The following is a 27,097-nucleotide window of genomic DNA, read 5'->3' as shown; positions in this document are numbered from 1 at the left end:
AACAAAAAAATGAAAGAAAAACATTGCAAGTTTCAATTTTGCGTCGGAGAGGTGGATTTTATTTTGTTATCGATCAATAATGACAAACCTCCTGGCATAACAAATTTGATGGAAAGCTACTGAAGATGGTAGTTGACTTTATAGCCCCTTCTGTCTGTTATATCTTTAACTGAGCCTAGAGGAAAGTATTTGTCCTCAGGCCTGGAGGGAAGCAAACGTAATTCCGCTGCCCAAGAGTAATAAAGAGGCCTTTACTGGTTCTAAAAGCAGACCTATAAGCTTCCTGCCAGCACTTAGCATTTTTTTGTTCTTGACCAAATACAATGCTATTTCCATGTAAACAAATGAACAACATACTTTCAGCATTCTTATAGAGAAGGGCACTCAACATGTACTGCACAGACACAAATGACTAATGATTGGTTGAAACAAATTCATAATAAGAAGATTGTGGGAGCTGTACTGTTCAGCATGGTGGTGAGACTGGTGTTTTGCGGGTACTATTTAATGAAGCTGACATTTGAGGAGTCTGTTTCTCAAACTAGGCACTCTTATGTACTTGTCCTCTTGCCCAGTTGTGCACCGGGGCATCCCACTCCTCTATCTATTCTGGTTAGTGCCAGTTTGAGCTGTTCTGTGAAGGGAGTAGTACACAGCGTTGTACCAGATCTTCAGTTTCTTGGCAATTTCTCACATGGAATAGCCTTCGTTTCTCAGAACAACATCAGACTGACGAGTTTCAGAAGAAAGTCCTTTGTTTCTGGCCATTTTAAGCCTGTAATCGAACCCACAAATGCTGATTCTCCAGATACTCAAAAGATGGACAGTTTTATTGCTTCTTTAATCAGAACAACAGATTCCAGCTGTGCTAACATATTTGCAAAAAAGGTTTTCTAATGATCAATTAGCCTTTTAAAATGATAAACTTGGATTAGCTAACACAGCGAACACAGGAGCGATGGTTGCTGATAATGGGCCTCTGTACGCCTATGTAGATATTCCATAAAACATCAGCAGTTTCCAGCTACAATAGTCATTTACAACATTAATCATGTTTACACTGTTTTTCTGATCAATTTGATGTTATTTTAATTCAATTTTTTTTTTTCAAAAACAAGGATATTTCTATGTGACCCCAAACTTTTGAATGGTTTTGTATATGGTATGGCTTTTCAACCTCTGCCTTATCGTGGATTCAGAGCTATTTAATAGAACTCAAAGGGTTTTATTTAATTGAAGATTCTTTAATGGCAAACATGTAAAGTGTGGTGTACCGCAGGGCAGCTCTTTAGGCACTATTTTCTATTTTTTTACCAATGACCTGCCACGGACATTAAACCGATCGTGTGTGTTAATTTATGCTGATGATTCAACAATAAATGATTTAGCAACCACAGCTAATAAAGTCACTGAATACCTTAACAAATAGTTGCAGTATGTTTTGGAATGGGTGGCCAGTAATAAACTGGTCCTGAACATCTCTAAAACTAAGAGCAGTGTATTTGGTACAAATCATTCCCTAAGTTCTAGACCTGCTGAATCTGGTACTGAATGGAGTGGCTGTTCAACAAGTTGAGGAGACTAAATTACAAGGCGTTACCTTAGATTGTAAACTGTCATGGTCAAAACGTAGATTCAAATGTTGTAAAGATGGGGAGCGGCCTGTCTGCAAGACTTGCAGGCTATAGTTTTGTCTTATCTTGATTATTGTCCAGTCGTGTGGTCGAGTGCAGCAAGGAACGACCTGGTTAAGCTGCAGCTGGCCCAGAACAGAGCGGCACGTCTTGCTCTTTATTGTAATCAGTGGGCTGATATAAATACTATGCATGCCAGTCTCTCTTGGTTAAGAGTTGAGTCACTTCTTCTTTTTATATGAAACATTGTGTTGAAAATCCCAACTTGTTTGCATCGTCAACTTACACACAGCTCTGACACACACACTTACCCCACCAGACATGCCACCAGGGGTCTTTTCACAGGCACCAAGAAAGCATTCGGTAATATATGAAGCCCTTATTGCATGGAACTCCGATCCATCTCATATAAAAAAAAACAGATAAAGCAACACCTCATGGCACAACGTCTCAGCCTTATTTGACCTAGATAGTTTGTGTGTATTGCAGCATTGATATGTAGGCTACGTGTGCCTTTTGTAAAAATAAATTATGTACTGTATGTAGTTCTGTCCTTGAGCTGTTGTGTATTAATGTTCTGTATTGTGTCACGTTTTATGTTTTGTGTGGACCCCAGGAAGAGTAGCTGCTGTTTTTGCTACAGCTAATAGGGATCCTAATAAAATATCAAAATAATAATACCAGTATCCTGCTCTAACTCAGCAAAATAATAGAGGAGCACTTTGTTCATTCTTAATACACACTCTCTGTATCTTTCAGTCTCTCTCTCCATTTCTTTCTCTTTCTTTCTAGGAGTGTAGTTGGCTACCATTTATTAGAACTATTGTTAGCTACCATTTATTTGAACTATTCCAGAGCAGAACAGGAAGTGGTTGTCCAGGCGGTTTGCTCAGTCCCCCGGGTTGGTGCCTGGGGCCTTGTTCATTTAGTCTAATTGATTGTGTTAATTGTGTTAGGATGACTGTAGGGGAGGAATCCAATCCTTCCTTCCCTTCTGTTTTTATACATGTTAATCATAACTATTATGGTGAAAAGTGCCAATGTTAGGCTAAACAGTCTCACACAGCCTCTAATACAGATCCCCAGATGAATCAAAGTGACGTGAAATCCATTTTGATGAGATGAGCTTGAAGAAGGGGAAAAGCAATAAAGAGCAGATTTACCTGGCTTGCACTCCCAGTAAGACATTGGCCTTGTGGTGGCTTATGGGAGATGTAATATATATGAGTACTCACCTTGCACTTTATAGCATAACAAAGGTGTTATCGCTCTGACCACTGTCGTGTCTACTATCATTAAATGTGAAGACTGTTATTTTATCAAATCAATTCTGTATGTGAAATTATTATTACGTGATTAAACTAATCATGTAAACTTAATTAACTAGGAAGTCAGGGCACCACGGAAAATGTTGATTTACATAGCTATAATCTTCCGAATATAACTTCAGATATTTTAATATCTGATCGATTAGTCACTCATTAATGTATTATTATTACCTTGTTCCAAACGTCGTAAAATGCTTGGTTATCTGCACAAACCCTAGCATACATTATGAATCAGCAATATACAAATTGGCTTCATTATTTATTTATTAACTAATGAAATCACAGAAATACATAAACAGTAAATATTACACATTGGGTTGCTAACAATGATACAAAGAAAAAGTCCCTAGTGGGCAAAGCCGATATGACGGCTTGGTAGACAAAAGAAAAGAGGTGTGCAGTTCAAGAGTGGGAAACTCATTGAGGATTACTACACTCCTAGAAAGTGCTACTACTTTACATGAACAACCGCTTGTTTAAAAATAAAATAAAAATATTTTATTTCCGACCATTAGTTGTTGTTATCTTCTCTGTTGGAATCCGGTCTGTCTGCTGGAGAGAGTCAACAGAGTCTCTCTGGTTGTGTTTCCCCGAAGATCAAAGTATTTTGTGGTTATTAGAATGGATACTTTAGACTACCATTCAGAAACGTTCTCATAGAATATGTTCTTCGGTTGTTGTCGGTACTCTCGTTCTAGACTTACATCATTTCTAGCTGAAGACTAGTAATTATACGTCTGAGTTGCTCTTATTCTGTAGTGGTCGATAGTCTCAGAGTTTAACCATTTCCAGCCGTGTAGCCAATGCTCCACGTGGTATGGTCTTGTCCTTTGGTAGAGTTGTAGTTTAAACCACTTCACACACCAGTGTCACCCGGCATGTTTTGTTCTTAGAAATTCAACCATTTTCAACCTTAGCTTAAACCGGGGTTTGCTTGGTCTGGTGTGAATTTCATCAGGAGTGGGTTTTATGTGTTTCAGTAGAAAAGGGCGGTCCATGACGCCAACGTAATGTCTATGCTCATGTGGGCGTGGCCACTGACAAGTTCATCTTTATATGAAAGTCCATACACTCATTTAGAATGTTATGTTAATGTCACATTACATCTTTTCACTATTAGTTTCATGTTTAATCACATACGTTTCACAATATTTAGATGTAAACCAAACCTGACAGCTGAGAAATGTACACTTCAGGAGATACAGTTATGTGTGTTTCCTGTCCTTCATGAGATCACCAAATGAAACACACTCGTCACACCTGTTCATGGACCCTTCCCACATTCTCAAAAGTAGAGGTAATTGTTTAATTTTGGGGATTTAGGAGTTTGGCCAAGTGAAGTCCTTTGTTCTCTCTCTGCCAGGAATTTATGATCTGAGATAACAAAACCTGGGTTTAGGAGAGAGAGTGGAGGGGGGGGGGGGGGGATCAGCCACGAGCTACACCCAGAAAGGGCAACGTCAAGACACCACTGCTATCAACTTCATATTAAGAGCTATTTTATGAGTATGATATTTTGTTTCCTAGATAACTCTATTAATGGTCACATTGAAACTTTGAGTTCACAGTAATGCATTCAGAGAAACATCTCAATCAGAACGGTATGATTATTTGTGATATTGAGATAAGACTGAGAAAAATAGTGAAAGATAGAAGGAACTGGAAGAAAATGAAGGAAGCTGGTCAGGATGGTAAGGAATGATAGAAATGTATAGGGCACAGGGCAAGACCCAGATGCAGACACGAGAGGCAGATGGTTTGAGTCTGTGATATTGATTGGTATCCAAGGGGCAGGCAAGAAAATGGTTGTGGACAGACAAAGGATCATAACAAGGTCAGAGTCCAGGAGGTACAGAGTACCAGGCAGGCTTGAGGTCAGGGCCGGCAGTATGATCAGGCAGGCAGGATCAGAGTCAAGGCAGGCAAGGGTCAAAACTGTGAGGACTAGCAAAACAGAGAAAAGGAAAAAGCAGTCGCACGGAGTAACATGCTGGTTGACTTGACAAAACAAGACAAACTGGCACAGACAGACAGAAAACACAGGTATAAATACCCAGGGGATAATGGGTGACACTTGGAGGGAGTGGAGACAAGCATAGGGACAGGTGAAACAGATCAGGGTGTGACAGAAATGTACAAATTAAAGCCTCCAGTTTTATTTAACATACATAGAGTTCTTCTCTTGTGAATGCTCTGATGGTTACCTTGCAGGGAGAGCAGTAGGACTTTCACTATCAGAGACTACAGTATATGCTGTTGGAGGGCAGTGCAGAACACAGCTTAATTCAGACTGAGTGGATCAGCCTGTGTCTTCATATAAATAACTTCACTGAATTTACTGAAGCTTACAGTACCTTTAACTTTCTTTGCGCAAAGAGTTAACACTGTCTTTTGTCACATTTTCATCTTAGCCTGAAAGTTCCTCACCTCCACCTCCACCTTGGCTGATTTCCTTTAATGAGGACTTAACAGCCAATCAGAGGCACTAATTGTACCATTGTTTCCCCACTGATGTGAGCGGATGGACATTGTGCAACGAGTACGAGGCTCATCACCACCTCAAAGGCCAGGGGGGACCAGGAGGCCCAGGGACCAGGGGCCCCTCCAGATACTTCCTGCTAATTACCAGCAGAGTGGGTAGACAATCAGGCTGTTCTTAGCCTCTGATTGCTATTATCAGCTGCTGCTTTTACTTTGTTTGAATATCTGAAGCACCGCAGAAGATCTCTCCACCTGCCTGCCAGTGATGACCCTATTATGCAACCAGAGAGATACTCATTGTGTGGCTCCTGTTCTGTTCTGAATATATTCCATAGCTGTAAAGAGCTCCTTGGGAACATCTTGGTGCAATCTGTTTGCTCACTGGAGAGACTGTATCTCCACTCTTCCCTGACACGGAAAGACACTCTCTGAGACTGGGAGTGTGTAAGTGCTCTCTACGTCTCTGTCTGTATTTCCTCATTTGCCTTGTTTGCCCCAAGTTGTTGTTGACTTTCATGCTACTGGAAACTTCACCTTGCCCAAAATTCTAAGTGGCAGAATTTCATCTACAGTCAGTGAAGTGTCTTACAGTGCTGGTGGACTGAGCCATCATGCATTAGCATACTTTAGATCTCACAGGCAGGTGTACAGTCAAGCCGTCGTATGAGTTTGGACTGGCGTGATGCACAACATTGCACTTGAAAAGATTTAGCATTCATCCAACCAGAGCTTATCAGGAGACTACTGCAAAGTGCTCCAGTGGTGTAGAGCTCCCTCCTCCTCCTCTTCTCTTCTCTTGTTGTGTTGTGTGGAGATGGAGAGAGGATCCACACACCCCTGTCATCAGCAGGTTACAGCAAGAGCCCTGCACTATTTCATGTTTGCTGCAATGGTTAAGAGTGTTGATAGAAATATGTGAGCTTCTCCCACTAGAGCTCCCACACAGGGGTGCTCAAGACTATGGAGAGCGCCAATTGGGTTTGGGTGTGGGTGTGTGTGTGTGTGTGTGTGTGTGTGTGTGTGTGTGTGTGTGTGTGTGTGTGTTTTTGCGCACGTGCGTGCATGTGTGTGAAATGAATCGCCACAGCAGCAGCTCAGAGAATCACACTCCCCCTCCACACACCCTTTAAACTCCTCATGACACTTCCTGTTGCTATTCATCTCAACTTATTGCCCCATTGTCACTCACCTTCCCCACTGCCTGTATAGCTACTTCATTAAGATGTTACATGTGCAAACTCTGACTACATATTGGGTTCTTTTTTCATGTGACCCAGTTTAACACTCACTCTGCAGGGTTTTTCTGCCTACCTAATAACTGTTTTAAAACAGTTCTATCTATTGCATTTGCTAGCTGTGTGTGTTTAGTGTAGCTACTGTGTATGAGAAAAAAGGGTAAACTTGGTATTCTACAAGAGAATCACTCCCTTAGCAACATCTCACGGGACTCTTCGAAGGCCATTACAGAGCCTATCTAGAGAACGGTAGCGTCCCACACGAGGGAACAGGAGGAGGAGAAGGAGGAGGAGGAGGAGGAGGAAGGGAGGGGTACTACATAATATATGAAGGCTGAATGAAGAGTAGGTGCTGTAGTTTCTTCTCCCACATACTCCAGTGGCTTGGGACTGTTGAGAGTCTGACGTTTTGCTACTTCAAACGAGATGCACAGAGGGAGAGTGCGAGAACAGAGGGAGTAGTGGGGGCCTGTGGAACGTGCAATGTGCCCAGTCTCGGAGTGGAAAGAGAGTGGGGGGGGGGGTAGAGAGAGAGAGAGAGAGAGGGGAAGCCTAGCTCAGAATGCTGGCCTCATACCAGATGCACTTTCAAGTGAGAGTAGAAAGGCTGGATTTTAGCACTAGTCCCCAGGAACGCTTGAAGCAATCTCTCATTAGACATGACCTTCTAGCTCCCTGAGAGGTGAAGGCAGAGGGGAGGGGCCATTTACCCCCACTGTGGAGCATGGCTCCTTCTGCGTCCGTAGTGGAGATGGAGGCATACACTGGCCAACATCAATGATTCACAGCCCTATGAGATATACGGCTTAGGTTAGCCACTGGACTGGGCCGCAATGTGGTGGAGTGCTGAAAGAAAGTGTTGGTAGGGATCAGAGATGGTTTGATTAAAGGGACATGACCCTGAAAAAGGCAGCTTGCTTAAATGTCCTAAATAATGGTAAATTTCGGCTTTGAAAACCAACACATGTTTAAAGACACCCTTTATCCATCGCCCCCAAGACTAACTCCAGGGGGCAGTCTGATTGAAAACGGATCTATTGTTTGTATTTCTGAAACCTGTAGAAGTCAGCAGATCCATTGCTCCCCTGTCTTCTCCACTGGGAAGTGCTGAAACAAGCTGTAGATTTGTTGCAGGGATTACACTGGCCCAGTTGGATTTCCTCTTAGAACTATAAGGCTCTGGACTTCAACGGCTCTAAATAGCAAACCCCACCAGCGGATTAGCACAGTGTCTATACAGGAACAACAGATGACCTTGAAATGCTGCCTTCCTTGTACACAAATAGACACAGGACTACACTTGTGCCTATACATACATGTGCTGTATGTGTTTTCTTTGTGTGCCATGTGACTTGAGTAGCAACTAAATTAGACTCTCATCATGGACATCATGCACTCTCTCAAAAAAAAAAATGATAACGCTGTCCTCAAAACACATGTTCTATTGTACAGCATCTATGGGATAAAGGAAATCAAGGATATTTTGGGAAAAATGTCAATCGGCAGAACATTAATCTGTGTTTGAAATTAACTAACCACCCATTGTTTTCCTTGTGGTTTGAAGGACACCGTATAAATGTATTTTAAATTAATATACGTACATGTACTGTATCTGCCCTTAAAGTATAAAAAATAAATGTAAAAAATGATTTGCTAAAATGTTTCATTTGGCTTTACTGCTATTAGCCCACACAAACAAATTGAATAACAGATTCACTACATGGAACAACAGATAGTCAAGCTAATTATTATTTTTTACATATATTTAACCCCTTCTTTTTGGAACTACTGTATTTCATTTTTTAACTGGTACCAGGGGACCTTCAGACAATGTCTTTGGAGGCCTGTGGGTATCCTAGAGCAACACAACTGACATGTACGTATTCATGAGAGTCTCACCTTTCCATAGAGCTCATATTAGTGTGTAGCCCAAACTGTACGGACGCTACAGACAGAAATTGTCAGATCGGCTGCATCAACTCCAGACAAGTTCCAAAATGCTTATGGGGGGTTGTAGAGCAAAACGGAGAACACCATTGTGAGAGTCTCATAGTTTGTCGGCCAAACCATTCGGACGCTACAGACGATGTTGTGAAAAGACCGATTTCCGGAAAGTCTTATGGTCTGACAAACATTGCTCTAGCTCTTTCATCTTTTACCGCAGATGTGGTGGATTGAGATGCATCCACTGCAAAAAAAAAAATATTGCTAGTTTAAACTGACGGATTTTGATGGGAACGTTTTATTATGCTAATTAGATTTCAGTGGGGTCGCTGAAATCAACTCGAGGAGGTTTTAATAGAGCATTGGGCCACCACGAGTCAGAACAGCTTCAATGCACCTTGACATAGATTCTACAAGTGTCTGGAACTCTTTTGGAAGGATGTGACACAATTCTTCCACAATAAATTTGGTGTTTTGTTGATGGTGGTGGAAAACACTGTCTCAGGCACCTCTCTAGGATCTCCCATAAGTGTTCAAGTGGCATATGGCTGACATCGTTGCCATGCACTGTGGATGGGGGCATTGTTATCCTATGGGGGCATAGCCATGGTATCCAAAATAATGGCCTACCCAGAATTTTTATACATAACCCTAAGCATGATGAGATGTTAAATGCATAATTAACTCGAGAACCACACCTGTGTGGAAGCACCTGCTTTCAATAAACTTTGTATCCTTCATTTAATCAAGTGGTTCCATTATTTTGTCAGTTACCTGTATATCTTCCTGTAGTATAGACATTGTGGCCTGGTCCCAGATATGTTTGTGCCATCTTGCCATCTTCTTTGATGTTTGGCATCACAACAATGATAGGAGTTGGTTATACAGCACACAGATCTGGGACCAGTCTGTAAACTAGTCTGTGTTTGACATGTGTAGCCTTATGTGAGTGTGCAGTACGGTGTGAATCTAACATACTCTGATCTCTTTTGCTTCTAACCTGCCTTCTCCTGCTGGGACCTGTGGATGTTGTTGCCTTTGCTAGCTTATTGTGAGTACACATCTGATTAGACATCTGGCCAAACCATATTCTCATCTCAATATTTCATGTTTTGACATCAATGGGACGTTTGCTTGGAAGATTTTGCCTTATTTGAATATGTAATGAATACACAATCCATATTTTTAGTTGGATTTATACAGTCAGTTATCGTTTAGCATTGACAGTTTGCTAATGACTACTTGTTGTACTTTATTGTGTGTTGCTCCAGGTGATGTCGTCAGGCATGGAGGATGACCACATCTTCCATATGACTGGGTCGGGTGCAGATCAGGACCCAAAGGGGGTGTTCACCATCAACAGGTTGACTGGAGAGGTGTCTGTTAGCCAAGAGCTGGACAGAGAGGCCATCAATTCCTACATGGTGAGTACCCTGCCATACCGCAGCAGAAAGAAACACCGACATTTTGATTCCATCAGCTGATGCTTATCCGTTTATGTACAACAAAAATGGCTGAAACATAAAATGAGAGAAAATTCACAGAAGATGTGTTTAGGTTTCAGCTGCAGACTTTGATGCCAGATCTAGACTGTGTATATTTCTAGCAGAATCTGTCTGAGTGAAAATTGTTTCATATTCTCTTATTGGTGACTTGACACTATCCGTCAGAGGTTGGAGCTTTGTGACAAAAGAGTCATAAAGAGACTGTGAGAATCTAGTTTAGACTAGTGCCTCTGGGGTTAGCATTACCTTGAGAAAGTGAGAGGAGAAGAGGGAGTCAGCAGGCCCAGGTGGGTTCAAATAAGACACAGCCAAGCACAACACTTGACATTTACATCTCCCTCCTCTGCTCTCCCCAGCTACACACTCAGACATGCACGCACACACAAAAGATCGCCCACACAGACACACACACAAGCACACATGCACACACACGTAAACACACACACTGATTTGCCAATCTCATTCCCCACTGGCAATCATGCACGCATTAAAGGCTGCCATTTCACTTCAGTTACATTTAGATTTCTATAAAGGAGTGTGACTGCGTCCACCTGCATGAGTTTGTGTAAGGGGCTGTTTGCCTGTCTAGTTGTCTGTGTTTGATGGTCATGTATCAGTGGTTTAAAGAATTGTGTGTGGGTTTTGAGTTATACATTGAAAGGTGCTGTTCATGGTTGTTACTAGTTGCAGGCTTTGTGCTGGCATGGCTGTTGTACTGTTAGTCACAGTAGATCCAGAAAAAAACATAACTACAAGGATGGCATATAGTTACACTCTCTCTCCCCTTTGTCTGCTAGACCAATATACTGTACAAATATACAGTGCCTTGCGAAAGTATTCGGCCCCCTTGAACTTTGCGACCTTTTGCCACATTTCAGGATTCAAACATAGAGATATACAACTGTATTTTTTTGTAAAGAATCAACAACAAGTGGGACACAATCATGAAGTGGAACGACATTTATTGGATATTTCAAACTTTTTTAAAAATCAAAAACTGAAAAATTGGGCGTGCAAAATTATTCAGCCCCTTTACTTTCAGTGCAGCAAACTCTCTCCAGAAGTTCAGTGAGGATCTCTGAATGATCCAATGTTGACCTAAATGAATAATGATGATAAATACAATCCACCTGTGTGTAATCAAGTCTCCGTATAAATGCACCTGCACTGTGATAGTCTCAGAGGTCCGTTAAAAGCGCAGAGAGCATCATGAAGAACAAGGAACACACCAGGCAGGTCCGAGATACTGTTGTGAAGAAGTTTAAAGCCGGATTTGGATACAAAAAGATTTCCCAAGCTTTAAACATCCCAAGGAGCACTGTGCAAGCGATAATATTGAAATGGAAGGAGTATCAGACCACTGCAAATCTACCAAGACCTGGCCGTCCCTCTAAACTTTCAGCTCATACAAGGAGAAGACTGATCAGAGATGCAGCCAAGAGGCCCATGATCACTCTGGATGAACTGCAGAGATCTACAGCTGAGGTGGGAGACTCTGTCCATAGGACAACAATCAGTCGTATATTGCACAAATCTGGCCTTTATGGAAGAGTGGCAAGAAGAAAGCCATTTCTTAAAGATATCCATAAAAAGTGTAGTTTAAAGTTTGCCACAAGCTACCTGGGAGACACACCAAACATGTGGAAGAAGGTGCTCTGGTCAGATGAAACCAAAATTGAACTTTTTGGCAACAATGCAAAACGTTATGTTTGGCGTAAAAGCAACACCCTGAACACACCATCCCCACTGTCAAACATGGTGGTGGCAGCATCATGGTTTTGGCCTTCTTTTCTTCAGCAGGGACAGGGAAGATAGTTAAAATTGATGGGAAGATGGATGGAGCCAAATACAGGACCATTCTGGAAGAAAACCTGATGGAGTCTGCAAAAGACCTGAGACTGGGAAGGAGATTTGTCTTCCAACAAGACAATGATCCAAAACATAAAGCAAAATCTACAATGGAATGGTTCAAAAATGAACATATCCAGGTGTTAGAATGGCCAAGTCAAAGTCCAGACCTGAATCCAATCGAGAATCTGTGGAAAGAACTGAAAACTGCTGTTCACAAATGCTCTCCATCAAACCTCACTGATCTCGAGCTGTTTTGCAAGGAGGAATGGGAAAAAATTTCCGTCTCTCGATGTGCAAAACTGATAGAGACATACCCCAAGCGACTTACAGCTGTAATCGCAGCAAAAGGTGGCCCTACAAAGTATTAACTTAAGGGGGCTGAATAATTTTGCACGCCCAATTTTTCAGTTTTTGATTTGTTAAAAAAGTTTGAAATATCCAATAAATGTCGTTCCACTTCATGATTGTGTCCCACTTGTTGTTGATTCTTCACAAAAAAATACAGTTTTATATCTTTATGTTTGAAGCCTGAAATGTGGCAAAAGGTCGCAAAGTTCAAGGGGGCCGAATACTTTCGCAAGGCACTGTATTCAGAATTTGGAAATGAGTCATGAATTGATTCCCAGGACTTTTCTCATACATTCTCTCACACACAGACAGGAACATACACACACAGACAGGAACATACACACACACACCCACACAAAGTGGCTTCAACGATGAAGCACTCTTTACCTAATTCTGTGGTATCTGGGCAAAATTACTGCATTTCCAGCTAATCCCGGAAACAGCATCACATCAGGGATAATTACATGGCTGCTAATTCAGGCTGACACACACACAGGCCAGAGAGGTCTCTCTGAGGTTAGACTCACTGGACTATGTCCTCATGCCATATATATATAAATATGGAATACATGTTTGTTATTAAGGCACATAAAAGTTTACATGTCCAGAAGGCATTCTGCCCAAGAACATACTTAGATAAAAATAAATGTATGTTTACATTCAAATGCCTCTCCTGTGAAGTAGTGATGTGAGACATATGCCTAGTTTCCTGACAAGTCACATATTGTCAAATGTAGATTAAGTGATACATTTATATTAACATAATTTAAAAAAATTAAATTAAGATTGTAAACGGGAAATCAGTAGGAACAACAATCAAGAGTAAACATAATCATTTAATGGATAAAAACAATGACATAGAAGACATGTGCAGGTTGTTTGGTCTGTCAGACAATGTCCCTCATTTTATGGCAGGCAGCAATGTAGTGCACTGCCAACCCACAGCTCTAACATTAATTCTATCCCTAAACCTAACCCCTATGCCAAAAATAGTATTTTACATGTGAGGACCGGCACTTCTCAGAATTGCTGTTGGTTTACTATTCTTGTGGTGACATTTGGTAATCACCAGTATAGTAAAACCTGTGTACACACACACACACACACACACACACACACACACATTTGGTACTCACAAGTATAGTAGAACATGTACTGTACAGTACACACACGCAGGCCAGAGGTCTCTGTGTGATATTGGACTCACTGGACTATGTCCTCGTTCCAATCATTCCTCCTCTATACACACTGTAATCACAGCATCCCCCCTCACTCTCTCTCTGTCTCTATCTCTGTCTTTCTCTCTATCTGTCTCTATCAATTCAATTAAAAATGCTATATTGGCATGGGAAACATATGTTTATGTTGTCAAATCAAGTGAAATAGATAATAAACAAAAGTGAAATTAACAATCAGAAATTAACAGTAAAGATTAAAGTTTAAAGTTTATTAAAGTTTCAAAAGAATAGAGACATGTCAAATGCTATATTATGGCTATGTACAGTGTTGTAACAATGTGAAAATAGTTGAAGTACAAAAGGGAAAATAAATAAACATAAATATGTGTTTTTATTTAGAATGTGTTTGTTCTTCACTGGTTGCCTTTATCTTGTGGCAACAGTTCACAAATATTTCTGCTGTGATGGCACACTGTGGTATTTCACCAATAGATATGGGAGTTTATCAAAATTGTATTTGTTTTGTAATTCTGAGAGAAGTGCAGCTCAGTTTCCAAATAGCATTCCAGTTTGCTCAGTTTTTTGGTTAATTCTTTCCAATGTGTCAAATAATTATATACATATACATATACATTATATTCTTCCTTTAAAAGTTATGAACTTATGCCGCGGCTGTTAGTGGTAGATGGTGGCACCACACTATCACAAGGGGGAGTTAGAACACTGATCTATCTATCTGTAGTCTAAACTGTGGCACAAATTGACTATCTTTTCGTAAATTAATGGAGGCTTTTTCAGTCTGAGAGTCTCTCTTCTGGCACGAGAGTCCTGCATCGATGGTCCTGGAGTTAAGAGAGAACTTGGGTAAATACAATGGGGAAATTACACTTGACTTGTGGACTGACATTTTTCAAAAAATAGACACAGTGAGCTTTTGATTTCTCCCTCTAAAAACTGAAATAAATAATTCTACATAACAAACTGGATTTATTTACAAATTAGTAAGAAAGTCTCACCCCATGTTATATAATGGCCTTTTTCCCTTTATTATTTGAAAACGGAATAATCCCCAAAATATTGTTATTTTTTAAACAAGCCATAGAAAGTTGGTTGCAATTTCAGTTTAATCCACCAGAAAAGACAGAACAAATAATACAACAAATATTGAGGTTAAACTCAAATATACGAATTGATTAAAATAAAATGGGGGAAAAAAAGGAAAAAAGTAAGGAACTTATGTCAGCCCTGCATTAAAGACCAAAATTGGTTAAGGAGAATTGTGATGAATAAAAATATATACCATTTTCATTTAAAGACCAAAAAATTGACAGCTGTGCCATATAGATTGCAAAATAGTTGGGAAGAGATTTTTTTCTTTCTCATGATCTGTGTCGTGTCGCCCGCGTGCTAGCGTAGTGGCGGCTTCCCTGTTCCATCTACTGCTGCCCCCTGGACACTATGATCACTTGGCTACATAGCTGATGCCTGCTGGACTGTCCATTAATCACGGTACTCCATTCTGTTTATTTATGTTTTATCTGTCGGCCCCAGCCGTGAACTCAGGCTCTGTGTGTAGCTAATCCGACCCTCTCTGCCTAGTCATCGCCATTTTACCTGCTGTTATTGTGTTAGCTGACTAGTTGTTGTTGTCTCGCCTGTTGTTTTAGCTAGCTCTCCCAATCAAGACCTGCAATTACTTTATGCCTTGCTGTATGTCGCTCTCAAATATCAATATGCCTTGTATACTGTTGTTCAGGTTAGTTATCATTGTTTTAGTTTACAATGGAGCTCCTAGTTCCACTCCTCATACCTCTGATACCTCCTTTGTCCCACCTCCTACACATGCTGTGACCTCACCCATTATAACCAGCATGTCCAGAGATACAAGATACAGCCCAGTGCCTGGGCTTACCTCCACTGTACCCACACCCCACCATACCCCTGTCTGCACATTATGCCCTGAATATATTCTACCACGCCCATAAATCTGCTCCTTTTATTCCTTGTCCCCAACGCTCTAGGCGACCAGTTTTGAAAGCCTTTAGCCGCACCCTCATCCTACTCCTTCTCTGTTCCTCGGGTGATGTGGAGGTAAACCCAGGCTCTGCATGTCCCCAGGCACCCTCATTTGTTGACTTCTGTAATCGAAAAAGCCTTGGTTTCATGCATGTCAACATCCGAAGCCTCCTCCCTAAGTTTGTTTTACTCATTGCTTTAGCACACTCTGCCAACACTGATGTCCTTGCCGTGTCTGAATCCTGGCTTAGGAAGGCTACCAAAAATTCTGAGATTTCCATACCCAACTATAACACTTTCCGTCAAGATAGAACTTCCACAGGGGGAGGAGTTGCAATCTACTGCAGAGATAGCCTGCAAAGTTCTGTCATACTTTCCAGGTCTATGCCCAAACAGTTTGAACTTCTAATTTTAAAAATGTACCTATCCAGAAATAAGTCTCTCACTGTTGCAGCCTGCTACCGACCCCCCTCAGCTCCCAGCTGTGCCCTGGACACCATCTATGAATTGATCGCCCCCCATCTAGCTTCAGAGTTTGTTCTGTTAGGTGACCTAAACTGGGATATTCTTAACACCCCGGCAGTCCTACAATCTAAGCTAGATGCCATCAATCTCACACAAAGCATCAAGGAACCCACCAGGTACAACCTTAAATCCGTAAACATGGGCACCCTAATAGACATTATCCTGACTAACTTGCCCTCCAAATACACCTCTGCTGTCTTCAATCAGGATCTCAGCGATCACTGCCTCATTGCATGCATCCGCTACGGGTCCGCGGTCAAACAACCAACCCTCAGCACTGTCAAATGCTCCCTAAAACACTTCTGCGAGCAGGCCTTTCTAATAGACCTGGCCCGGGTATCCTGGAAGGATATTGACCTCATCCCATCAGTTGAGGATGCCTGGTCATTCTTTAAAAGTAACTTCCTTACCATCTTGGACAAGCATGCTCAGTTCAAAAAATGCAGAAATAAGAACAGATATAGCCCTTGGTTCACTCCAGACCAGACTGCCCTCGGCCAGCACAAAAACATCCTGTGGCGGACTGCAATAGCATCGAATAGTCCCCGCGATATGCAACTGTTCAGGGAAGTCAGGAACCAATACACGCAGTCAGTCAGGAAAGCAAAGGCCAGCTTTTCAAGCAGAAATTTGTATCCTGTAGCTCTAACTCCAAAAAGTTCTGGGACACTGTAAAGTCCATGGAGAACAAGAGCATCTCCTCCCAGCTGCCCACTGCACTGAGGCTAAGTAACACGGTCACCACCGATAAATCCGTGAGAATCGAAAACTTCAACAAGCATTTCTCAAAGGCTGGCCATGCCTTCCTCCTGGCTACTCCAACCTACCCCCCCCCCCTGCAGCTACTCGACCAAGCCTCCCTAGCTTCGCCTTTACCCAAATCCAGATAGCAGATGTTCTGAAAGAGCTGCAAAACCTGGACCCATACAAATCAACTGAGCTTGACAGTCTGGACCATCTATTTCTGAAACTGTCCGTCGCCATTGTCGCAAGCCAATTTCCAGCCTGTTCAACCTCTCCTTCGTATCCTCTGAGATCTCCAAGGATTGGAAAGCTGCCACGGTCATCCCCCTATTCAAAGGGGGAGACACCCTGGACCCAAACTGTTACAGACCTATATCCATCCTGCCCTGCCTATGTAAGGTCTTCGAAAGCCAAGTCAACAAACAGATCACTGACCATCTCGAATACCACCGTACCTTCTCCGCTGTGCAATCTGGTTTCCGAGCCGGTCACGGGTGTACCTCAGCCACGCTCAAGGTACTAAACGATATCATAACCGCTATTGATAGAAGACAGTACTGTGCAGCCGTCTTCATCGACCTGGCCAAGGCTTTCGACTCTGTCAATCACCATATTCTTATCGGCAGACTCAGTAGCCTCGGTTTTTCTAATGACTGCCTTGCCTGATTCACCAACTACTTTGCAGACAGAGTTCAGTGTGTCAAATCGGAGGGCATGTTGTCCGGTCCTCTGGCAGTCTCTATGGGGGTACCACAGGGTTCAATTCTCGGGCCGACTCTTTTCTCTGTATATATCAATGATGTTGCTCTTGCTGCGGGCGATTCCCTGATCCACCTCTACGCAGACGACACCATTCTGTATACTTCTGGCCCTTCCTTGGACACTGTGCTATCTAACTTCCAAACGAGCTTCAATGCCATACAACACTCCATGGCCTCCACCTGCTCTTAAACGCTAGTAAAACCAAATGCATGCTTTTCAACCGTTCGCTGCCTGCACCCACACGCCCGACTAGCATCACCACCCTGGATGGTTCCGACCTAGAATATGTGGACATCTATAAGTACCTAGGTGTCTGGCTAGACTGCAAACTCTCCTTCCAGACTCATATCAAACATCTCCAATCCAAAATCAAATCTAGAGTCGGCTTTCTATTTCGCAACAAAGCCTCCTTCACTCACGCCGCCAAACTTACCCTAGTAAAACTGACTATCCTACCGATCCTCAACTTCGGCGATGTCATCTACAAAATAGCTTCCAATACTCTACTCAGCAAAATGGATGCAGTTTATCACAGTACCATCCGTTTTGTTACTAAAGCACCTTATACCACCCACCACTGCGACCTGTATGCTCTAGTTGGCTGGCCCTCGCTACATGTTCATCGCCAGACCCACTCGCTCCAGGTCATCTACAAGTCTATGCTAGGTAAAGTTCTGCCTTATCTCAGTTCACTGGTCACGATGGCAACACCCACCTGTAGCACGTGCTTCAGCAGGTGTATCTCACTGATCATCCCTAAAGCCAAAACCTCATTTGGCCGCCTTTCCTTCCAGTTCTCTGCTGCCTGCGACTGGAACGAATTGCAAAAATCTCTGAAGTTGGAGACTTTTATCTCCCTCACCAACTTTGAACATCTGCTATCTGAGCAGCTAACCAATTGCTGCAGCTGTACATAGTCCATCGGTATATAGCCCACCCAATTTACCTCCCTCAGCCCCATGCTGTTTTTATTTTATTTACTTTTCTGCTCTTTTGCACACCAGTATCTATACCTGCACATGTTCATCTGATCATTTATCACTCCAGTGTTAATCTGCTAAATTGTAATTATTCACTCCTTAGGCCTATTTATTGCCTACCTCCTCATGCCTTTTGCACACAATGTATATAGATTCTATTTTTTCTACTATGTTATTGACTTGTTTATTGTTTATTCTTTTCTCCATGTGTAACTCTGTGTTGTTGTCTGTTCACACTGCTATGCTTTATCTTGGCCAGGTCGCAGTTGCAAATGAGAACTTGTTCTTAACTAGCCTACCTGGTTAAATAAAGGTGAAATAAAAATAAATAAATCAAATCTGGTTGGGTTTATTTGTGTTGCTTTCCTGGGGCTATGTGGGGTCTGTTTGTGTTTGTGAACAGAGCCCCAGGATCAGCTTGCTGAGGGGACTCTTCCCTAGGTTAATCTCTCTGTATGTGATGACTTTGTTATTGAAGGTTTGCGAATCGCTTCCTTTTAGGTGGTTGTAAAAGTTAATGCTTCTTTTCTGGATTTTGATCATTAGCGGGTATCATCCTAATTCTGCTCTGCAAGTAGTATTTGGTGTTTTATGGTGTACACAGAGGATGTTCTCTCTCGCTCTCTCGCTCTCTCGCTCTCTCTCTCATTTGCAATGAATCATTAATTAAGCATGGTATTCATAGAGTTCTGGAGACACTGAGCTGGACTAACTCCGAAGTCTTTCTCCATGCCTATGTCATGCTTGGATAATCCCCCTCAGAGTGAGTCTGGCTCTGGGTAGATGACAGATGACAATGTACTCCCTTCCTGCTGCTGGTCGAGATCTGAAGCTCCCAAATGCATTTAAGTTGTCCCAGTGGTGTGAAGTAATATCCTTTACGAAAAAATATGGCAATGTTTTTTAGAGCCCAATTCATACAGTCCCATTTTTACCACATTTCCCATGCACATGCCGGCAAGTTTAGTAGTGGGAGTAGATGTGGGCCGATATGAGTCTATTTGAATAAATCCATTGAATATACATTATCACAAAGAAATTCATTACTCATTTGCTGTAGGCAGGTCCTAAGAAACACTATTATTTATTATAATAGAATGGAATATTTATGTTACTGGTCTGCAATTTTCCCTCATCTATTTCCGGCACTGAGCAAATTTCAGGTCTGCTGAGCACAAACTTGAACGTTTTGAAAATTCTGTGCAACTTCCAGCGCACATTTAATGTGAACACTGAGGCTGTACTCACGTTAAGTTACAGTATTAACAGTGGCAAAGTAGGCTACTGTGGCTATTTGATCATAATGTAGGCCTACCAGAGTGGGCTACCATCAAAAACAATGGAGAAAATGCCTACCATAACAATTTAAATGGAAATAGCTATTCTATCATTCAGTCTACAGTAGCAGCCAATGTGTGGTGTTCAAAGTAGGCCTACATTCTATGATACTTTTTTTTTTAAACATGCAGGGCTTGACATTAACCTGTTTATCCACTTCTTCTTCAGATGAGGAGGTGACTGAAAATCATGTTGTGTTGTTTGATGCAAGACACCACTTTGCAAAATAAAATCCACTATTATTCCCTTTCCATTATTACATAGAATCAGACCAATTATGCTACCCTCAGCCTATTGGCTACTTAGATCATTCAAGCCTATCTCAAAATACAACACTGCCCCTTTAAGACAAAAAAAGCTCTTTACCTGACTCGCTTTTCAAAGATATCTAGAAATGTACATGTTTTGTGCTCTTGTAGGAAACAGTCACTCCCCCATTGAGGACTACAAATTGTCTATAACTGGGCTAATAACTCACTAACTAGCAAAGGATATGAACAAAATGTGGACACGTGGCTACATGCAGCTCTCGCTTTGATCTCAAAACAAGTCCATTTACTGATGACCGCTCATGCTGTAAACACATTCCAGTTCTAAGTAAATGGCACAGATCCATATATGTCAATGGTCTATTTGCATATAGGCATACTGCAACTCTGATTATTTATGCTGCACAGGTCTGTCTGGAGTACGGGCTGAGTCGTGCATGTCAATCCAATAGAATCCTACTTGGATGTGTTCTGCCTACAACAAAATCTCTTGCATAGTTTGTTTTGTTTTGGTATGTTGCATTAATAAAAGTGGCTAATATTGCGTTGATTCAATCACGATTGTGATAGTGTTAACAAGGAAAACTCCAGACAGTGGTCACCAACCCTTTCTGAGTCGAGATCACTTTCTGAGTAAAAATGCAAGCCGAAATCTACTTAAAAAACGTAAAGCTTATGCATCATTAACCAATTAAAAACAAGACTGTAGCAATGAGTTTTCTGCGCAAAGCTATAGCCAATACATTACCACTGCATATTGGCTTTACTTGAATTGCACATTGTTGTTCGGGCCATTTAGAAAATATATATTTCAAAATGTGATGAAGGCTACATGATCACACCGGTAATAGATCCATGTTGTATTACTTGTGAAGCACAGCTGAGTGAGCATACATTTAAATAATGTGCTTTTTATTATTATTTTACTGGGCTGATGGTGCATGCATTTGATGGTCAGTCTCAGCGAAGGGAGAGCGCAGCAGACTGAGGGTCCACCTCTCAACATCCCTCTGCTCTCCCTTTCCTGCACACTGACCAAAAAGGGACACCGTCTTCCAGCTGATGGCGAAACTCGAGTCACATCTCATTATTTCTGCCTCATGCACAAATTAATGTTGTTACTCCTATGAACAGAGAAAGTAAAATATTCCTAATAATAACAGCAACGCAAGGCTATAGATACACTTTCCTGCCTATTCATTACTGCTGCACTGCTGGTTGTAGCGCTAAGTGGAAATAGGAAAAAAGCACATTTTATGGGCTAATAAAAGAGATGAATACAAAGTGTTGACAGCGCTGAGTATCAACTTAAACGTAAACTCACTCATAAAAACAGCAGCTATTTGATGTTTTTGTTTACAGTGTCACTCTAGTCATGGTTTTAAACTTTTTGAAATCTCACAGTATCAGTTTTGCTATAGCATTTAAGCCAGCTGTTACCTCATATGTGGTAATCTGAGACATCCAAATGGCCTGCGGCAGGCCTATAATGTACTTGATTTGCTTTCCGGACCCACCGGGAAAGCAGAGTTTGTTCCTTTTGACATATGAAATCAATCAAAATGGCAAGAGTTCGCCAACTCGGCGCTCAGTGCAGCTGAATCGGGTGCAAAAAAATAAAAAAATAGATGACTGTAGGGTTGGGGAAATTGGCTAACTGTTTTGTGTTTTGTGTTTAGAGTTTTGAGTACCTGTTACGTGTTAACCTCTTCGCCAATGAAATAATCATTAAAATAATTGGCAACATTAAATGGTTTTGTGATGAATAAGCCATCTGATTCAATGAAAGATGAAGTTGAATTTGTCTTTCTGTCCATAATTTCATTTAAAGTACTCAAGTTTTTTTCATTCATTATATCATTGATCTTGGCTTCATAATATAGGTTCTTCTTCTTTTTGTTGAGTTTAGTCACATAATTTCTCAATTTGCAGACAGTAAGTCTGTCAGATGTGCAGCCAGACTTAGTAGCCACTCGTTTTGCCCCATCTCTTTCAACCATACAGTTTTTCAATTCCTCATCAATCCATGGAACCTTACGAGTTCTAACAGTCAGTTTCTTAACAGGTAAATGTTTATAAATATATATATATATTTTACCTTAATTTAACTAGGCAAGTCAGTTAATGTTGTGACGAGCAATCCCGTATCCGGGAGCGTAATTATAGCCTCAAGCTCATTACCATAACGCAACGTTAACTATTCATGAAAATCGCAAATGAAATGAAATAAATATATTGGCTCACAAGCTTAGCCTTTTGTTAACAACACTGTCATCTCAGATTTTCAAAAAATGCTTTTCAACCATAGCTACACAAGCATTTGTGTAAGAGTATTGATAGCTAGCATAGCATTAAGCCTAGCATTCAGCAGGCAACATTTTCACAAAAACAAGAAAAGCATTCAAATAAAATAATTTACCTTTGAAGAATTTCGGATGTTTTCAATGAGGAGACTCTCAGTTAGATAGCAAATGTTCATTTTTTCCAAAAATATTATTTGTGTAGGAGAAATCGCTCCGTTTTGTTCATCACGTTTGGCTAAGAAAAAAACCCGAAACTTCAGTCATTACAACGGCAAACTTTTTTCAAATTAACTCCATAATATCGACAGAAACATGGCAAACGTTGTTTAGAATCAATCCTCAAGGTGTTTTTCACATATCTATTCGATGATAAATCACTCGTGGCAGTTTGGTTTTTCCTCTGAATGAAATGGAAAAATGCACGCACCTGGAGATTACGCAATAGTTTCGACGGAGGACACCGAGCAGACACCTAGTAAATGTAGTCTTATGGTCAATTTTCCAATGATATGCCTACAAATACGTCACAATGCTGCAGACACCTTGGGGAAACGACAGAATGTGGAGGCTCATGCCTGGCGCATTCACAGCCATATAAGGAGACATTGGAACACACGCATTCAAAATCTGGCGCACTCCCTGTCTGAAATTTCATAACTTTCCCGTTTTAAACAAGATATTTTGTCATGAAAAGATGCTCGACTATGCATATAACAGCTTTGGAAAGAAAACACTCTGATGTTTCCAAAACTGCAAAGATATTGTCTGTGAGTGCAACAGAACTGATGTTACAGGCGAAACCCAGATAAAAATCCAATCAGGAAGTGTCGCATTTTTTTAAACCGCCTCATGCCAATGACTCCTTATATGGCTGTGAATGAGCTACGTTTTCCACGCATTCCCCAAGCTGTCTACAGCATTGTGACGTCTTTTTAGGCATTTCCATTGGAGAATGCCTGTAAGGGACCATATTTGGCGACCATATGCTGTCTCCCGGAGAAATCTCGCGTAAAATACTGAGGTAGCCATTTTTCCGATCACTTCTTATGAGAAAACAATTGCCTTGAAGGATATATTATCGAATATATATGTTAAAAACACCTTGAGGATGGATCCTAAAAAAAAGTTTGGCGTTATAGTTTAAGTATTTTTCGGTCGATTTCTCAGCCAAAACTGATGAACAAACGGGACCTTTTTCGCCTACAAAAATATTATTTATGGAAAAAAGGAACATTTGCTATCTAACTGGGAGTCTCCTGAGTGAAAGCATCTGAAATTCTTCAAAGGTAAATGATTTAATTTGGTTGCTTTTCTTATTTCCGTGAAAATGTTGCCTGCTGCCAGCAGAGCCTAGCATAGCATTATGCCATGATAAACTTACACAAATGCTTGTCTAGCGTTGGCTGTAACGCATATTTTGAAAATCTGAGATGACAGTGTTGTTAACAAAAGGCTAAGCTTGTGTTTGAATATATATATTTCATTTAATTTGCTATGATTACTCTCCTGGATACGGGATTGCTAGTCGCTAAAGGTCAACATTCACAAAGCCGCAGGGCCAGACGGATTACCAGGAAGTGTACTCAAAGCATGTGCGGACCAACTGGCAAGTGTCTTCACTGACATTTTCAACCTCTCCCTGGCCAAGTCTGTAATAGCTACATGTTTCAAGCACACCACAATAGTCACTGTGCCAGGGGAAGCGAAGATAACAAGCCTAAATGTTTACCGCCCCATAGTACTCACGTCGGTGGCCATGAAGTGCTTTGAAAGGCTGGTAAGGCTGGTGCACTTAGTTCCCTCCTGTATTCCCTGTTCACCCACGACTGCGCGGCCAAACACAACTCCAACACCGTCATTAAGTTTGCTGACAAAACAACAGTGGACGGCCTGATCACAGACAACGATGAGACAGCCTATAGGGAGGAGGTCAGAGAACTGGCAATGTGGTGCCAGGACAGCAACCACTCCCTCAATGTGAGCAAGACAATGGAGCTGATCATGGACTACAGGAAAAGGCAGGCCGAAAACATCCACTGGGCTGTAGTGGTGCAGGTCTAGAGTTTCAAGTTCCTTGGTGTCCACATCACCAGCGAACTATCATGGTCTAAACACACCAAGACAGTCGTGAAGAGGGCACGACAAAACCTTTTCCCCCTCGCGAGACTGAAAAGATTTGACATGGGTCCTCAGATCCTCAAAAGGTTCTACAGCTGCACCATTGAGAGCATCCTGAGCAGTTGCATCACTGCCTGGTATGGCAACTGCTTGGCATCTGACTGTAAGGCGCTACAAAGGGTAATGCGTACAGCCCAGTACATCACTGGGGCCAAGCTTCCTGCCATCCAGGACTTATGTAATAGGCGGTGTCAGAGGAAAGCCCAAATACTTGTTAGAGACTCCAGTCACCCAGGTCATCATTTTTTTTCTTCTGCTACCTCAAGGCAAGCGGAACCGGAGCACCAAGTCTAGGACCAAAAGGCTCCTTTACAGCTTCTACCCCCAAGCCATAAGACTGCTGAACAGTTAATCAAATGGCCACCAGACTATTTACATTGACACCGCTCTCCATTTGTTTTGTACACTGCTGCTGTTCGCTGTTTATTATCTATGCAGAGTCACTTCACCCCACCTACATGTACAAATTACCTCGACTAACCTGTACCCCCACACATTGACTCTGTACTGGTACCCCTTGTATAAACCCTCATTATTTTTATTTTATTGTTACTTTTTGTTATTTTGTACTTTTTAAAAACGTTTAAGTAAGCATTTCATGGCAAGGTCTACACATGTTGTATTCGGCACGTGACAAAAAAAAGTTATTTGATTTGAATATTGCCCCATTTTTGCATGAGTTGACCATCCATAAGAAGACAGAGAGGTCCCAGTCTGCAGAATGCTGTGTCTGGTGCTTTCCCCTCATTATGAGTGAGCATGGGGACAGAGTGGTACTGTACTGTATGGTCAAGGCTGCAAGCCTCAGACACACAAATAGATAGGGGAGACAGTTGTGTACATCCCCCATTCAAGTCGATACCATGATGGCCCACAAGGAACTTCACTGGGCTTTATGAAAACTGGAAACCATAAATCCTGAGGCTGCATTTATTGTAGCTGGGGACTTCAACAAAGCACATTTGAGAACAAGGCTACCTAATTCTATCAGCATATTGACTGTAGCACTAGCACTGGTAAAACACTGGATCACTGCTACTCTAACTTCCGCGATGCATACAAGGCCCTCCTCCGCCCTCCTTTCAGCAACTCTGACCACAACTCCATTTTGCGACTCCCTTCCTATAGGCAGAAACTAAAACAGGATGTACCCGTGCTAAGGACTATTCAACGCTGGTCTGATCAATCGGAATCACGCTTCAATATTGTTTTGATCACATGGACTGGGACATGTTCTGGGTAGTCTCAGAGAATAATATTGACGTATACACTGATTCGTGAGTAAGACATTTAAACGTATTAACCTCTCTGCGCACGGAACCCGCTAGCGGGCTGAAATTCCACAATATACTGTGATCGCTACATAAATAGTCATATTAAACATTCCTGAAAATACAAGTGTCTCGCATGTATCAAAAGCATAGATTCTTGCTAATCCAACTGCGTTGTCAGATTTAAAAAAGGATTTACTGCGAAAGAATACGATGCGATTATCTGAGCATAGAGCCCCATAAAAAACAACAATTTTAACCAGCACAGGCATAACTAAATCACAAACTGCATTAAAATAAATAATTTACCTTTGACGATCTTCGTCTGTTTGCAATTCCAATGCTCTTTGTTACACAATGAATTATATTTTGTTTGATAAAATCAGTTTGTATAGCCTAACACGAAACATTTTGTGAACCGCTTGTGTCGTGAATTCCGTCTCATTCCATTTTCGACGACACATTCCAGGTAAATAACCTACACAGAACGTGACTTTTCCAGTCATGTTTGGTTTCACTGCAATCAACTGGTTTGTTTGTAACACAATCAAACCTGATGGGCCATTTCGCGGGACGTATTGACTGAAAGAAACCGATTTGAAGAGAACAAGTCATGACATCATTGTGCACCAATGATTTGCCTGCTGTTTCGTTGATTGACTGTCTTTTAACCCAATGACCACTGATCGTCTTGAAATCTAGCTGGGTAGATAGCCAATGAGCTGAGCTAAACGGCAATACGCCATGTTTATGTGTTGCAAGACCAACCCATATAGTAAGCTCCAGCGTAAAGTGAGTCATTCGCTATTGAAGTTTCATACTTGAAGGAGCTACGCATTTTACGCACTGCATTGTTTGGTGAACCCAAGATTCAGCTGTTTATATATCAATCATTATGGCGACTAAGTCAGGGAAAGCTAAATTTAAGTCTAGATATACAGATGCACACACAATTTTTTAATAAATTGATTGGGAAGGTGAGACAGAGATTGTTGTAGGACTCTTCATTTAGCGATTGTGGAGGAATATTTTTTGAACGGGAGAGGACATCGTTTTGGACTGGTAAGTTCTTATCATGCTAATGCCCTTGTTTGAAATTAATAATATAAAATATTATTTGTGATTTTTTTTTAAATTTAGAAGCAATATATAAACATGTAATATCATGAAATGTGAGATGCGTGTGTCTGCCGCCCCACCCCAACCC

The 27,097-nt window shown here is 41.4% G+C and overlaps 1 protein-coding gene across 1 annotated transcript in view; it reads left to right on the top strand.

Annotated features, from left to right (window-relative positions):
• LOC110520038 (cadherin-13) overlaps window positions 1-27,097 on the top strand; it is a 603,183-nt gene that overhangs the window by 267,550 nt on the left and 308,536 nt on the right. The window contains exon 5 of the mRNA XM_090218153.1: window positions 9,894-10,046. Coding sequence (XP_090074279.1) covers window positions 9,894-10,046 — 153 coding nt within the window. The remainder of the gene's footprint in view (window positions 1-9,893; window positions 10,047-27,097) is intronic.

Source organism: Oncorhynchus mykiss, chromosome 1, assembly GCF_057628025.1.
Source record: "Oncorhynchus mykiss isolate SJ-2025 chromosome 1, ASM5762802v1, whole genome shotgun sequence".
Taxonomy (NCBI): domain Eukaryota; kingdom Metazoa; phylum Chordata; class Actinopteri; order Salmoniformes; family Salmonidae; genus Oncorhynchus; species Oncorhynchus mykiss.
The sequence above is the reverse complement of the archived record's forward strand: the minus strand, read 5'-3'. Positions and strand labels throughout refer to the sequence as shown.